A 13,322-nucleotide genomic window follows, 5' to 3' on the forward strand; every position below is an offset into this window, starting at 1 on the left:
AGTATTTTAGAAAACAGTGGTTCTTTATTTTCAGTGAGTTGATTTTCCTGCTCGTGTGTGGAACGTTGCTGGTATGTTTAGTAAATGTTAGGAAAGTAAATACTGAATATTCAGATGCTTTTTTAAATTTTATTTTATCCTGGACCTGTAACTTCATACCTAATAATTTTTTTCTTCCTCTTTAGCTTAATATGCCTTATATTTTGAAGTGGCTTTTAGTTTAAACTGCTGATTTCTGGAGTTGGGAAATATCTTTGGCCATTCTTGTTCCATTATTGCTCTTGCTTTCTGGTGTAAGAGAGAGCCAAATGCTGACATGGGTTAACAGGGATCAAAGAAAATCTTATTTTCGTTTAGATAATATTTTATTACATATTAACTTTTTGCAGATCTCCAGATTGGAACCCTTACCTGCTCTACAACTCCCATTTCCCAAGTTTGATGTACTAGCAGTCTCTCTGTGCCACAGCCAGCTATGAGTCCAAATTCCTGAAGCAATGTTAGGGTTCCACAAAGTTTTCTTAAAATATCAGCATTATTTGTCAAGATAAGTTTTTATCTTTGTGTAGCTTTTCTTAGAAAGTCCTAAGAAAGTCCTTTCATTGTCATGTACTATTCCATCATTTTTCTGCTTTTGAAAGAAAATACGTTACACTATAGATAATATTCTAATTATTTCAAGTCTTTCTTCACAGGCCCCTCTAATGCCATCTGTTCTTATGTCATTCCCCAGTCCCTATAACAAAGGCATCTGAAATGCAGGGGGAGGCTGAGTAGTTTGTTCCTGACCACAAAGCAAACTGATCACGTTCGGTCATATACCAATAGCAATCTGGTTATCTGTTTCTAAAATCATTAAGGTGCTTTTTTTTTTTTTTGTATTGTCTGTTTTTTCTTCCCTGGCCCTGTCCTGAGGGTGGGGCCCCTAGTCAAGGTGCAGTACTTTGGCAGTGACAGCATGGGCACCTAAAACCCCAAGAGAACATTTTGCCTTCCAGCCAGAGAAATCAGGAAAAGTGGGCAGAGGGGAGAATTGGAATTACATTTTTCTCTTTCTTATCTCTAACTTTCTTGGAGAGATTGGGCAACTGCAGTCTCACAGAACTGCAATTACAGCACAGGTGTCATTAATAAGCTCCATTATTCTAGCTAGAACACCAAGAAAAAGGACCCTTGGCGGCTTGAGAATATGGAGAAATCCCAGAGAGGTGACAGCTGGAAAAGAGTTATCTCCTAGTTCAGTGTATGAAGTGACACAAATTCCAGGCTCACCTCTGAATTGTGCATACACAGAACCAGATACAAAACAGATGGCAAAGGCATTGACAACTAAACTAAGGCGTAAACCATGACCAAGTCCCAGGCTGATGATTCCTGAGACATACAGACCCAAAACAGCATAACAGAAGCTTTGAAAACTGAACCAATATTGGAATGGCTTCCCACAGAAAGTAAGAGAGAACTGGTTCAATCTAATCAAGATGGTTGCCTGCTTTTAAGAAATGCTCCAGAGAATTTTAACAGGACCCAGAGGCTCACAACATAATATTCAAAATGTCCAAGACACAATTCAGAATTACTTGATATACAAAAGAAGGAATGTGACCAATTCCCCAGTTTTCAAGGGAAAAGACAGTGGATGCCAACACTAAGATAACCAAGATGTTGAAATGATCAGATGAAGACCTTAAAGCAGCTATGCTTCATGAGGTGGTCATAAACACTCTTGAAATGAATATGAAGATAGATGTTCTCAACAAAGAAAAGCTATGAAAACCCAGTGGAGAGAGGAGGTGGAGCAAGATGGCCAAATAGAACCCTCCAGCTATCAGCCCTGCCCCCCCAACAGGAACACCAAATTAAACAACTGTCTACACTAGAAAGCACCTTAATAAGAACCAAAAATCAGGTGAGCAATTACAGTACTTGGTTTTAACGTCATAGCAAGGAAAGAGACACTGAAGAGGGTAGGAAAAATAGTCTTGAATTGCCAACCTGGTCTATTCCCCCATCTCCCGGCAGTGGCTGCTGGTGCAGAGAGAGAATCTGTGTGCTTAGGAAAAGAAGTAGACGGTGACTGTGGCACTTTGCATTGGAACTCAGTGCTGCTTGTCACAGTAGAAAGCAACACAGGGCAGAATTCAGCCAGGACCACAGAGGGGAGCATTTAACCAGCTCTTGCCAGAGAGGAATCATCCATCCCAGTGGTCAGAATCTGAGCTCTGACTAGTCTCAACACCACAGGCTAAAGTGATCAAGGGTTCTAAATACATTTGAAAGGCAGTTTAGGCCACAAATACTGAGGGTCCTGGGCAAGTCCTGTGCTGTGCTGGGCTTGGAGCCAGTGGACATGTAGTACACATGACCTAGTGAGACACCAGCTGGGGTGACCAGGGGAGTGCTTGTGTCACCCCTCCCCCAATCTCAGGCAGCACAACTCCAGGAAAGACTCCTCCTCTCTGCTTGAGTAGAGAAGAGGGGAGCATAAACTTGGAAAGCAACTCAATTGGAAAGCAGCTCACCCACAGTAGAACAGGGCATCAGGCAGAGTCGTGAGGCCTCCATTTCAGGCCCTAGTTTCTGGGCATTTCTATACACACCCTGGGCCAGAAGGGAATCTGCTGCTTTGAAGAGAAGGACTCGGTCCTGGCAGTATTCATCACCTACTGACTAAAGCACCCTTGAGCCTTGAATAAACATCAACAGTAGCCAGGCAGTACTTGCTGTGGGCCTTGGGTTGAGACCCAGAGCTGTGCTGGCTTCAGGTATCACCCAGCACATTCCTAGTTGTGGTGGCCATAGGGAGAGACTTGCTTAAGGAAAGGAAAGGGAAGAGTAAAGGAGACTTTGCCTTGCAGCTTGGGAACCAGTTTGGCCACAGTGGGGTAGAACACCAAGCAGGGCCTCGTGGTTCCCAATTCTAGACCTTGGTTCTTGGATGGCATTTCTGGACCCACCTTGGGTCAGAGGGGGGCCCCTTACCCTAAATAGAGAGACCCAGGCCTGGCAATATTCACCACAAACTGATTGAGGAGCCCTTGGGCCTTGAGTGAACATCAGTGGTAGCCGGGCAGTACTCGCCACAGACCTAGGGTGGTGGTAGTCATGGGGAGAGACTCCTTCTGCCTGAGGAATGAATGGGAAGGTCTTTGTCTTACACCTTGGGCGCCGGCTCAGCTGCAGTAGAATAGAGCACCAAATAGACTGCTAAGGTTCCTAACTCCAGGCCCTGGCTCCTGGATAGCATTTCTTGATTCACTCTGATCTGGTGTGGAGGAGCTCACCAATCTGAAGGGAAGGACACAAGCTTGGCTGGATTAGCCATTTGCCAAATCATGAGCCCTTGAGCCTTGAGTGAACATCAGCGGTACCCAGACAATGGTCATCACGGGCATTGGCCAAGACTCAGTGCTGTACTGGCTCCAGATATGACCCAACACAGTCATAATGGTGGTGGCACAAGAGTGCTTATGTCCACCCCTCCCCCAGCTCCAGGCAGCTCAGCACAGAGATAGAGAGACTCCATTTGTTGGGGGGAAAGTAAGGGAAGAGAACAAGAGTCTCTGCTTGGTAATCCAAGACATTCTTTTAGATCTTACCCAAGACCATCAAGGCAGTACTCTACAAGTCTGCAAGAGTCACAATGTTCCTGGACCCACATGACCCCTAATGTACATACGGCTGCAGTGACCAAAGACTTAGATCAGAATACTCAATTCTTTTTGAAGACTGGGAAAACATTTCCAAGAAGGATGGGTACAAACAAGCACATACTGTGAAGACTAGATTAAGTACCTAACTCTTTAATGCCCAGACATCAACAAACACAAGCATCAGGACCATACAGGTAAATATGACCTTACAAAATGAACTAAATAAAGCACCAGTGACCAATTCTGGAGTGACAAAGATAGTAAACTTTCAGGCAGTAAATTTAAAATAGCCATTTCTAGGAAGCTCAATGAAAATCAAGAAAACACAGTGAAGGAATTCAGAATCCTATTACATAGTTTAACAAAGAGATTGAAATAATTTTTTAAAGTCAAGCAGAAATTCTGGACCTGAAAAATTGACATTCTGAAGGATATATCAGAATCTCTCAATAGCAGAATTGATCAAGCAGAAGAAAGGATTAGTGAGCTTGAAGACAGGCTATTTGAAGATACACAGAGGAGACAAAAGAAGAAAGAATAAAAAGGAATGAAGCACACCTACAATATCTTGAAGAAAAGCCTCCAAAGAGCAAATCTAAGAGTTACTGGCCTTAAAGAGAAGGTAGACAGAGATATCAAGGTAGAAAGTTTATTCAGAGGAATAACAGAGAACTTTCCAAATCTAGAGAAAGATATAAATATTCAAGTACAAAAGGTTATAGAACACCAAGCAGATTTAACTCAAAGAAGACTCCTTCAAGGCACTTAATATTCTAACTCCCAAGGATGGGATAAAGAAATTATCCTAAAAGCAGCAAGAGAAAAGCAACAAACAAAATACAAAGGAGCTCCAATACATTTTCCAGCAGATTTCTCAGTGGAAACCTTACAGGCCAGGAGAGCATGACATATTTAATGTGCAGAAGGCAAAAAACTTTCCTCCTAGAATAGTATATCCAGTGAAAATATCCTTCAAACATGGAGGAGACATACTTTCCTAGACAAACAAAAGCTAGGGGATTTCATCAATACCAGACCTGTCCTACAAGAAATGCTAAAGAGAGTTCTTCAATCTGATAGAAAAGGACATTAATGAGCTATAAGAAGTCCATCTTATTTCTTTGGGACAAAACTCACTGGTAATAATACACAGACAAAACAGAATATTATAACACTGTAATTGTGGTGTGTAAACTACTTATATCTTAAATAGAAAGACTAAAACATGAACCAATCAAAAATGACTACAACTTTTCAAGACAGACAGTATAAGAAGATAGAAATAACAAATTTAAAAGTGTGGGTACATAGTTAAAATATAGAGCTATTATTAGTTTCTGTTTGCTTGTTTCTACAGTCAATGTTAAGTTGTCATCAGTTTAAGGTAATGGGTTATGTTATTTGAAAACTTCATGGTATTTCAAATTTTAAAAACCTACAACATAAACAAAAAATAAAAAGCAAGAAATTAAAGATACCACTAGAGAAAATCACCTTCACAAAAAAGACAAGAAAGAAGGTAGGAAGGAAGAGAAGACCACAAAACAATGAGAAAACAAGTAACAAAATGGCAGTAATAAGTCCTTATCAATAATACATTGAATATAAATGGACTAAACTCATCAATCAAAAGATATAGAGTGGCTGAAAGGATAAAAAACAAGACTCACCAATCTGTTGCCTACAAGAAACATACTTCACGTATAAAGACACACATAGACTAAAACTAAAGAGATGGAAACAGATATTCCACAAATAGAAATCTAAAATCAGGAGAGTTATATCAGACAAAATAGATTTCAAGTCAAAAATTATAAAAAGAAAGGTCATTATATAATGATGAAAGGGTCAATTCAGCAAGAAGTACAATTGTAAATATATATAATATATATGCACCCAATGCTGGGGTACCCATGTATGTAAAGCAAATATTATTATCGCTAAAGAGAGAGATAGACCCCAGTACAATAATGGCTAGAAACATCAACACCCCATTTTCAGCCAGACAGAAAATCAACAAATATTGGACATAATCTGCACTGTAGACCAAATGACCCTGATAGAAATTTGCAGAACATTTCATTCAGCATCTACAGAATACACATTTTTTTCTTCAGAACTTGGATTATTTTCAAGGATAGACCATATGTAAGGCCACAAAACAACTCTCTAAAACATTAAAAAAAATCGAAGTAATATCAAGCATCATCTCCAACCACAATGGAATAAAACTAGAAATCAGTAACAAGAGGAACTTTGGAAACTACAAACACATGGAAATTAAACAAAATGCTCCTGAATGACCAGTGGGTCAATGAATAAATTAAAAAGGAAATTTAAAAATTTCTTGAAACAAATCAAAATGGCAATTCAACAGACCAAAGTCTATGAGATACAGCAAAAAGCAGTACTAACAGGAAAGTTTATACCAATAAGCATCTACATCAGAAAAGTAGAAAAGTTTCAAATAAACAACCTAATGATGTATCATAAAGAACTACAAAAGCAAGAACAAACCAAACCCAAAATTAGTAGAAGAAAGAAACAATGAAGGTCACAGCAGAAATAAATGAAATTTAAATTTAAGAAAATACAAAAGAGTATTGAAACAAAAAGTTTTTTGAAAAAATAAGCTGGGCATGGTGGCTCACACCTGTAATCCCAATACTTTGGTAGGCCGAGGCAGGGGGATCACTTGAGGTCAGGAGTTCGAGACCAGCCTGGCCAACATGGTGAAACCCCATCTCTACTAAAAATACAAAAATGAGCCAGCCGTGGTGGCACACACCTGTAATCCCAGGTACTTGGGAGGCTGAGGCAGGAGAATCACTTGAACCTGGGAGGTGGAGGTTGCAGTGAGCCAAGATTGTGCCACTGCACTCCAGTCTGGGTGACAGACTGAGACTCCATCTCAAAAATAAAAAAAAAATAAAAAAGAAAATCAACAAACCTTTACTCAAACTAAGAAAAAAAGAAGCCTCAAATATATACTATCAGAGATGAAAAAGGAGACATTACAACTGATGCCACAGAAATTAAAAGGATAATTAGAGACTACTATGAGCAACTATATGCCAATAAATTTGAAAATTGAGAAGAAATAGATAAATTTCTAGACACATACAACCTACCAAGATGAAACCATGAAAAATCCAAAACCTGAATAGGCCAATAATAAATAATGAGTTCAAAGCCATAATAAAAAGTCTCCCAGCAAAGAAGAACCTGGGACCCAATGGCTTCACTGCTGAATTCTATCAAATGTTTAAAGAAGGACTAATACCAATCCTAATAAGATGATTCAAAAAAATAGAGGAGGAGTAAATACTTCCAAAGTCATTCTGCAGTGCTAGTATTACCTTGATAACAAAACTAGACAAAGACACATGTTAAAAAACTACAGGCCAATATCTCTGATGAACATTGATGTAAAACTCCTCAACAAAATACTAGCAAACAAAATTCAACAACATATTAGATTATCCAACATGATCAAATGGGATTTATCATCCCTGGGATACAAGGATGACTCAACATATGTAAATCATTGTAATACATTGTATCAACAAAATGAAGAACAACAGTTATATTATCATTTCAATTGATGCCAAAAAAGCATTTGATAAAATTGAGCATCCCTTCATTACCTGAAACTATGAAACTATGGAACTACTCCAAGAAAACATTGGGAAAACTCTCCAGGACGTTGGTCTAGACAAAAATGTTTTGAGTAAGACACCACAAGCACAGGCAACCAAAGCAAAAATAAACAAATGGGATCACATTCAGTTAAAAAGCTTCCGCACAACAAAGGAAACAGTCATTAAAGTGAAGAAACAACCCACAGAATGGGAGAAAATATTGGCAAACTACACATCTGACAAGGAATTAATAACCAGAATATATAAGGAGTTCGAAAACTCAATAGGAAATAAATCTAATAAAACAACTAAAAATGGGCAAAATATCTGAATAGACATTTCTCAAAAGAAGACATACAAATGGCAAACAGGTGTATGAAAAGGTGCTCAACATCACTGATCATCAGAGAAATGCAGATCAAAACTACAATGTGATATCATGTCACCCCATTTAAAATGGCTTATATTCAAAAGACAGGCAGTAACCAAGCTGGCAAGGATGTAGAGAAAAGGGAACCTTCATACGCTGTTAGTGGGAATGTAAATTAGTAGAGCAACGTTAGAGAACAGTATGAAGCCTCCTCAAAAAAAGAAAAATAGAACTACCATATGACCCAGCAATCCCACTGCTAGGTATATACCCCAAAGAAAGGAAATCAGTGTACTAAAGAGATATTTGCACTCGTGTGTTTATAACAACACTATTCACAATAGCCAAGAGAAAAAGACAGTGCAAGGGAAACTGCCACTTTTAAACCATCAGATCTTGTGAGAACTCATTATCATAAGAATGGGAGAAACTGCCCCCATGATCCAAATCACCTCCCACCAGATCCCTCCCTCAACACCTGGGAATTACAATTTGAGATGAGATTTGGGTGGGGACACAGAGCCAAACCATATCATTCCACTCTTGGCCCCTCCCAAATCTTATATCCGTTTCACATTTCAAAACCTATCATGCCTTCCCAACAGTCCCTCAAAGTCTTAACTCATTTCAGCATTAACCCAAAACTCCAAGTGCAAAGTCTCATATGAGACAAGGCAAGTCCCTTCTGCCAGTGAGCCTGTAAAATCAAAGATTAGTTACTTCCAAGATACAATGGGGGTACAGGCAATTGGTAAATACAGCCATTCAAAGTGGGAGAAATTGGCCAGAACAAAGGGGCTACAGGATCCATGCAAGTTTGAAAGCCAACAAGGCAATTATTAAATCTTAAAGCTCCAAAATAATCTTCTTTTACTCCATGTCTCACATCCAGGGCATGCTGATGCAAGGGGTGGGCTCCCAGGGCCCTGGACAGCTCCACCCCTGTAGCTCTGCAGGGTACATCCCCTGCGGCTGCTTTCATGGGCTGGCGTTACGTTCCTGTGGCATTTCCAGACATACGGTGCAAGCTGTGGGTGGATCTACCATTCTGGGTTCTGGAGGATGGTGGTTCTCTTCTTACAGCTCCACTAGGCAGTGCCAGTGGAAACTCTGTGTGGGGGCTCTAACCCTACATTTCCCCTCTGCACTGCCCTAGTCGAGATTCTCCATTAGGGCTCTACCCCTAGAGGAGACTTCTGGCTGGACATCCAGGCATTTTCATACATTCTCTAAAATCTAGGCAGAGGTTCCCAAACCTCAATTCTTGTCTTCTGTGCACCTGCAGGCTCAACACCTCATGGAAGCCACCAAGGCTTGGGGCTTCTACCTTCTGAAGCACCAACCTGAGCTGTACCTCAACCCCTTTTAGCCACGGCTGGAGCTGGCACAGCTGGGACAGAGGGCACCATGCCTTGAGGCTGCACAGAGCAGTGGGGCCCTGGGTCCAGCCCACAAAACTATTTTTCCCTCCTAGGCCTCCAGGCCTGGGATAAAAGGGGCTGCCTTTAAAATTTCTGACATGCCCTGGAGACATTTTCCCCATTGTCTTGGTGATTAACATTTGGCTTCTTGTTTCTTATGCAAATTTCTGCAGCCAGCTTGAATTTGTCCCCAGAAAATGGGTTTTCTTTTCTACCACATGGTCAGGCTGCAAATTTTCCAAACCTCTGCTTCCTTTTTATACATAAGTTCCAATTTCAAACCATCTCTTTGTGAATGCATATGACTGTATACTTTTAGAAAAAGCCAGGTCACATCTTGAACACTTTGCTGCTTAGAAATTTCTTCTGCCAGATACCCTAAATTATCTCTCTCAAGTTCAAAGTTCCACAGATCTCTAGGGTAGGGGCAAAATGCCACAAGTCTCTTTGCTAAAGCATAGCATGAATGACTCTTACTCCAGTTCCCAACAAGTTCCTCATCTCTGAGACCACCTCAGCCTGGACTTCATTGTCCATATCTCTATCAGCATTTTGGTCAAAACTACTCAATAAGTCTCTAGAAAGTTCCAAACTTTCCCACATCTTTTTGTCTTCTTCTGAGCCCTCCAACCTGTTCTACCCTCTGCCTGTTGCCCAGTTCCAAAGTCGCTTTATAGCAGGACCCGACTCTGCCAATACCAATTCTTGTATTAGTCCGTTTTCACACTACTATAAAGATACTACCTGAGGCTAGGTAATTTATCAAAGAAAGAGGCTGAACTGACTCACAGTTGTGCATGGCTGCAGAAGCCTCAGGAAACTTACAATCATGACAGAAGGTGAAGGGGAAGCAAGACACGTCTTCACAAAGTGGCAGGAAAGAGAGAGCACAGGGAAAATGGCCACTTCAAAACCATCAGATCTCATGAGAACTCACCCAGTATCAGGAGAACAGCATGGGGCAAACCGGCCCCATGATCCAATTACCTCCTCCCAGGTCCCTACCTCAACATTTGGGGATTACAATTCGAGATGAGATTCAGGTGGGAAAACAGAGCCAAACTATATCACTACCAATGAACAAAGGAATTCAAATTTTACAGATATCATTTACCAGCAACAAAAATCAAACAAAATGTGTGCTAATGCTGTATGCTGAAACAAAGCACCATGAGAGAAATCAAGGACAGCCCAAATGTACCAATATATTGCATTCCTCAACTGGAAGGCCCAGTATTATGATGTCAGTTCTTCCTGAACTGATCAACAGATTCGACATAATCCAGTCAGAGTCTCAGGAGGATTGTTCTCTGGAGAGCAACAGGCTGATTCTGAAATTTAGAATGAAAGGCAAAGAAACTAGACTAGTCCAAACAATTTTGAAAAAGAAAAGAGCAAAGAACAAACTAATCCTCCTAATTTCAAGAATTACTATGAAGTTATAGTAAGTGTGGCAAAAGGGCAGGAACATATATCATTGGAAATTAATCCATACAAAAATGGTCAATAGATTTTTACAAATGTTGCAAAGACAATTCAATGGAGAAGTATGTATTTTTATTTTTACTTTTTAGAGAAAGGGTCTCACTCTTGCCCTTTCACATTGTGCACTGACACAGTCATAGTGCACTGCAACCTTGAACTTCCGGCTGCCTCGCCTTCCCAAGTAGCTAGGACTACAGGCATGTGCTACCATTCCCAGCTTTTTTTTTTTTTTTTTCTTTTTGTAGAAATGAAGTCTCCCTCTGTTGCCCAGGGTGCTCTCAAAGTGATCCTCCTGCTTTGTCCTCCCAAAGTACTGGGATTATAGGTGTGGGCTGCCCTGTTCAGTGGGATAATCTGTTTAAACAAATGGAGCTGGAACAATTACCCATCTAAATGCAACTAAATGAACCTTGACCCATCCCTCCCAGTTTAAAAAAAATTCAAAATGTATCATAGATCTAAATGTGAAACATAAAATTACAACACTTCTAAAAGAAAACAGGAAAACAGTCTGTGATTTTAGGTTAGGCAGAGTTCTCAGGTATAACACCAAAGCACAATCTGCAGAAGCAAAATTTAAAACTTCTGCTCTCCCAAAGACACTGTTAAAAGAATGAAAAGACAAATCACAGACTAAGAAAATACTTCCCAATCACACACACACACAAAGCTTGTATCAGTTCAGAGCTCTCAAAACAAGTGTGAAAGAAAAAACAACCCAATAAAAATATGGGCAAAAGATTTAAATACTTTCCCAAATAAAATATATAATGGCAAATAACACATAAAAAGATGCTCCACATTATTATTCAGTAGGGTTATATTTTAAGTGACAAGTTTAAAAATTAGACAATGTAAAAAGAACATCAAAGATGAGAGTAAGAGAAATTCAGGAACCAATAATTTAGATGACAGAGTAAAAAACTGAGGGAAGACATTGTAGACATTTTTAAATATTTGATGGGCTTTTAAGTCATATTGTTTCAAAGCCAGAAATTGGATTAATATGTAGAAGTTGAAGGAATGCTTCAGACTGAATCAATATCAAGGAAGAATTCTCTAATATGAGAACTGTCCAGAAGAGAACTGTGCTGCTTCAAAAATCAAATTTAAGCCCTCTTACATTCACAATTTACAAACAAGCCGAAGGGGTCATATCCTAGAGATGTTTCCTGTACTGAATGTGCAGGTGAGTTCTAAGCAGATAAGATACTACAATTTTCTAAAGTTCCTTCAGATCCTGAGATTCTGTGGTTTTGGTTACTGTTATTATTTGGCATCACAAGATTCATAATCATGTTTTAAGAACTTGGACTTTTAAACTTGCTATCCTTTTAATTAATAAGACTATCCAGATATGCCCCAATGCAGGTAGCCAAATAAGGTTGCTTTCCCCCATAATCTGTAGAAAAAGAGACTTGTTTTGATAACTAAAATTCAAACAAGCTGGAGATATTTTCTCTCACCTGCTTACAGTTTGCCAGTGACCATGTGTACCAGGAACTGTTGCATAAGATAGAGACTATTACATTCAGCCTGGCTTGTTCTGCCAGAAATTGGACTGCAGAGAGAGCCAGTTTCAGGGGTGTGTAAACTGTGCAGTTGCATAGGGTCTCATGCTTGGTTTGATGGTTTGCTATAACTGTTTTTGAAATTCTTATTTATGAACAAGGGGCTAGCAAATTCTCTAGCTGGTCCTAGCTACAATCTTTATCTGTAATTCCTCACCACCCACTCATTCCTTGTTATTTTGCAATCTGACTTCTGCCTTCATAGTGGAATACAACTTCTCTCTCTCAAGTCATCTATTGGCTAATCACCAGTTCCCATCATCTCTTCTTAATCTTCATTCATTTTATCCTGTATTACGCATCTAACGTTGTTGACAGACTGTCCCTTTGAATTCCATTTCGTTTCTATTAACTTGTATGATTATGGTTTTCTCTTACCTCTGAATTTGTTAGATAAAGCTGAGTAGAATGATAGAATGAAGTTAATAGTAATAATACATACCTCAGGGTTTTCCATTCCCTAGAATGCACCCATACTCTGTTCATAATACATATTGGTACTTTACTGTTTTCACAGACTGAGTGACAAAATGATTTCCAAATGGATACATTTAAAGACTGAACTGCAGTTCCTGCCTGGCTGGTACTATAAATCATATGCAGAGTTTTGGGAATTTTGTTTTGTTTTGTTTCCCTTAACATAGCAATGAAGTGAAAAACATACCAGTGTTTTCATCAGTTGAACATATAAATGGTCTTAAATTTCCTCGAGTCTCCTTCACAAAATAATCAATGACACTGAAAAGGTTTGGGAGTGTTACCTGTATTAATAGAGAGTGAGAGAAAACTCAGCATCACCTGGATAAATATAGAGTAAGAGAAGGCTCAACTGGAATCTAATGGAGATTACTGTCATTACTTCAATGGCTTACTGTATGACCATAGTTTTACCTATCCCTGTGTCTTATTTATCCTTTTTAATTGACCATGTGTCCATTCTCTGTTGAGGAATTACCACCTTTCCCACTGAATACAATCTGGTAGACAATAGTTAGGTACCTTGCTCTCCCTCAATTAAAGCATAAGAATGTAAGCCAAGTGTGGTGGCTCACACCTGTAATCCCAGCACTTTGGGAAGTCCAGGTGGGAAGATCACTTGAGACCAGGAGTTTCAGACCAGCCTGAGCAACATAGCAAGATCCTGTCTCTACGAAAATTGAAAAAATTAGCTAGGTGTGGTA

At 39.6% G+C, this 13,322-nt stretch overlaps 1 protein-coding gene across 6 annotated transcripts in view; it reads right to left on the reverse strand.

The window, feature by feature from the left end:
- The window catches only part of STAP1 (signal transducing adaptor family member 1), a 55,318-nt gene that overhangs the window by 1,020 nt on the left and 40,976 nt on the right, over positions 1-13,322 (reverse strand). For 2 of the 6 annotated variants that reach the window (XM_030818851.1, XM_030818847.1), the window contains 2 exons: positions 12,806-12,902; positions 10,190-10,416 (listed from right to left, as the gene is read on the reverse strand). The exons of 2 other annotated variants lie outside the window; for them this stretch is intronic. In XM_030818851.1, the coding sequence (XP_030674711.1) occupies positions 10,349-10,416; positions 12,806-12,902 (165 nt within the window). In that variant the 3' untranslated portion in view covers positions 10,190-10,348. Of the gene's footprint in view, positions 1-10,189; positions 10,417-12,805; positions 12,903-13,322 lie in introns of those variants that run through there. 2 more of the 6 variants (XM_030818848.1, XM_030818849.1) reach the window with 1 other exon arrangement.

Source organism: Nomascus leucogenys, chromosome 9 (genome assembly GCF_006542625.1).
Source record: "Nomascus leucogenys isolate Asia chromosome 9, Asia_NLE_v1, whole genome shotgun sequence".
Taxonomy (NCBI): Eukaryota; Metazoa; Chordata; class Mammalia; order Primates; family Hylobatidae; genus Nomascus; species Nomascus leucogenys.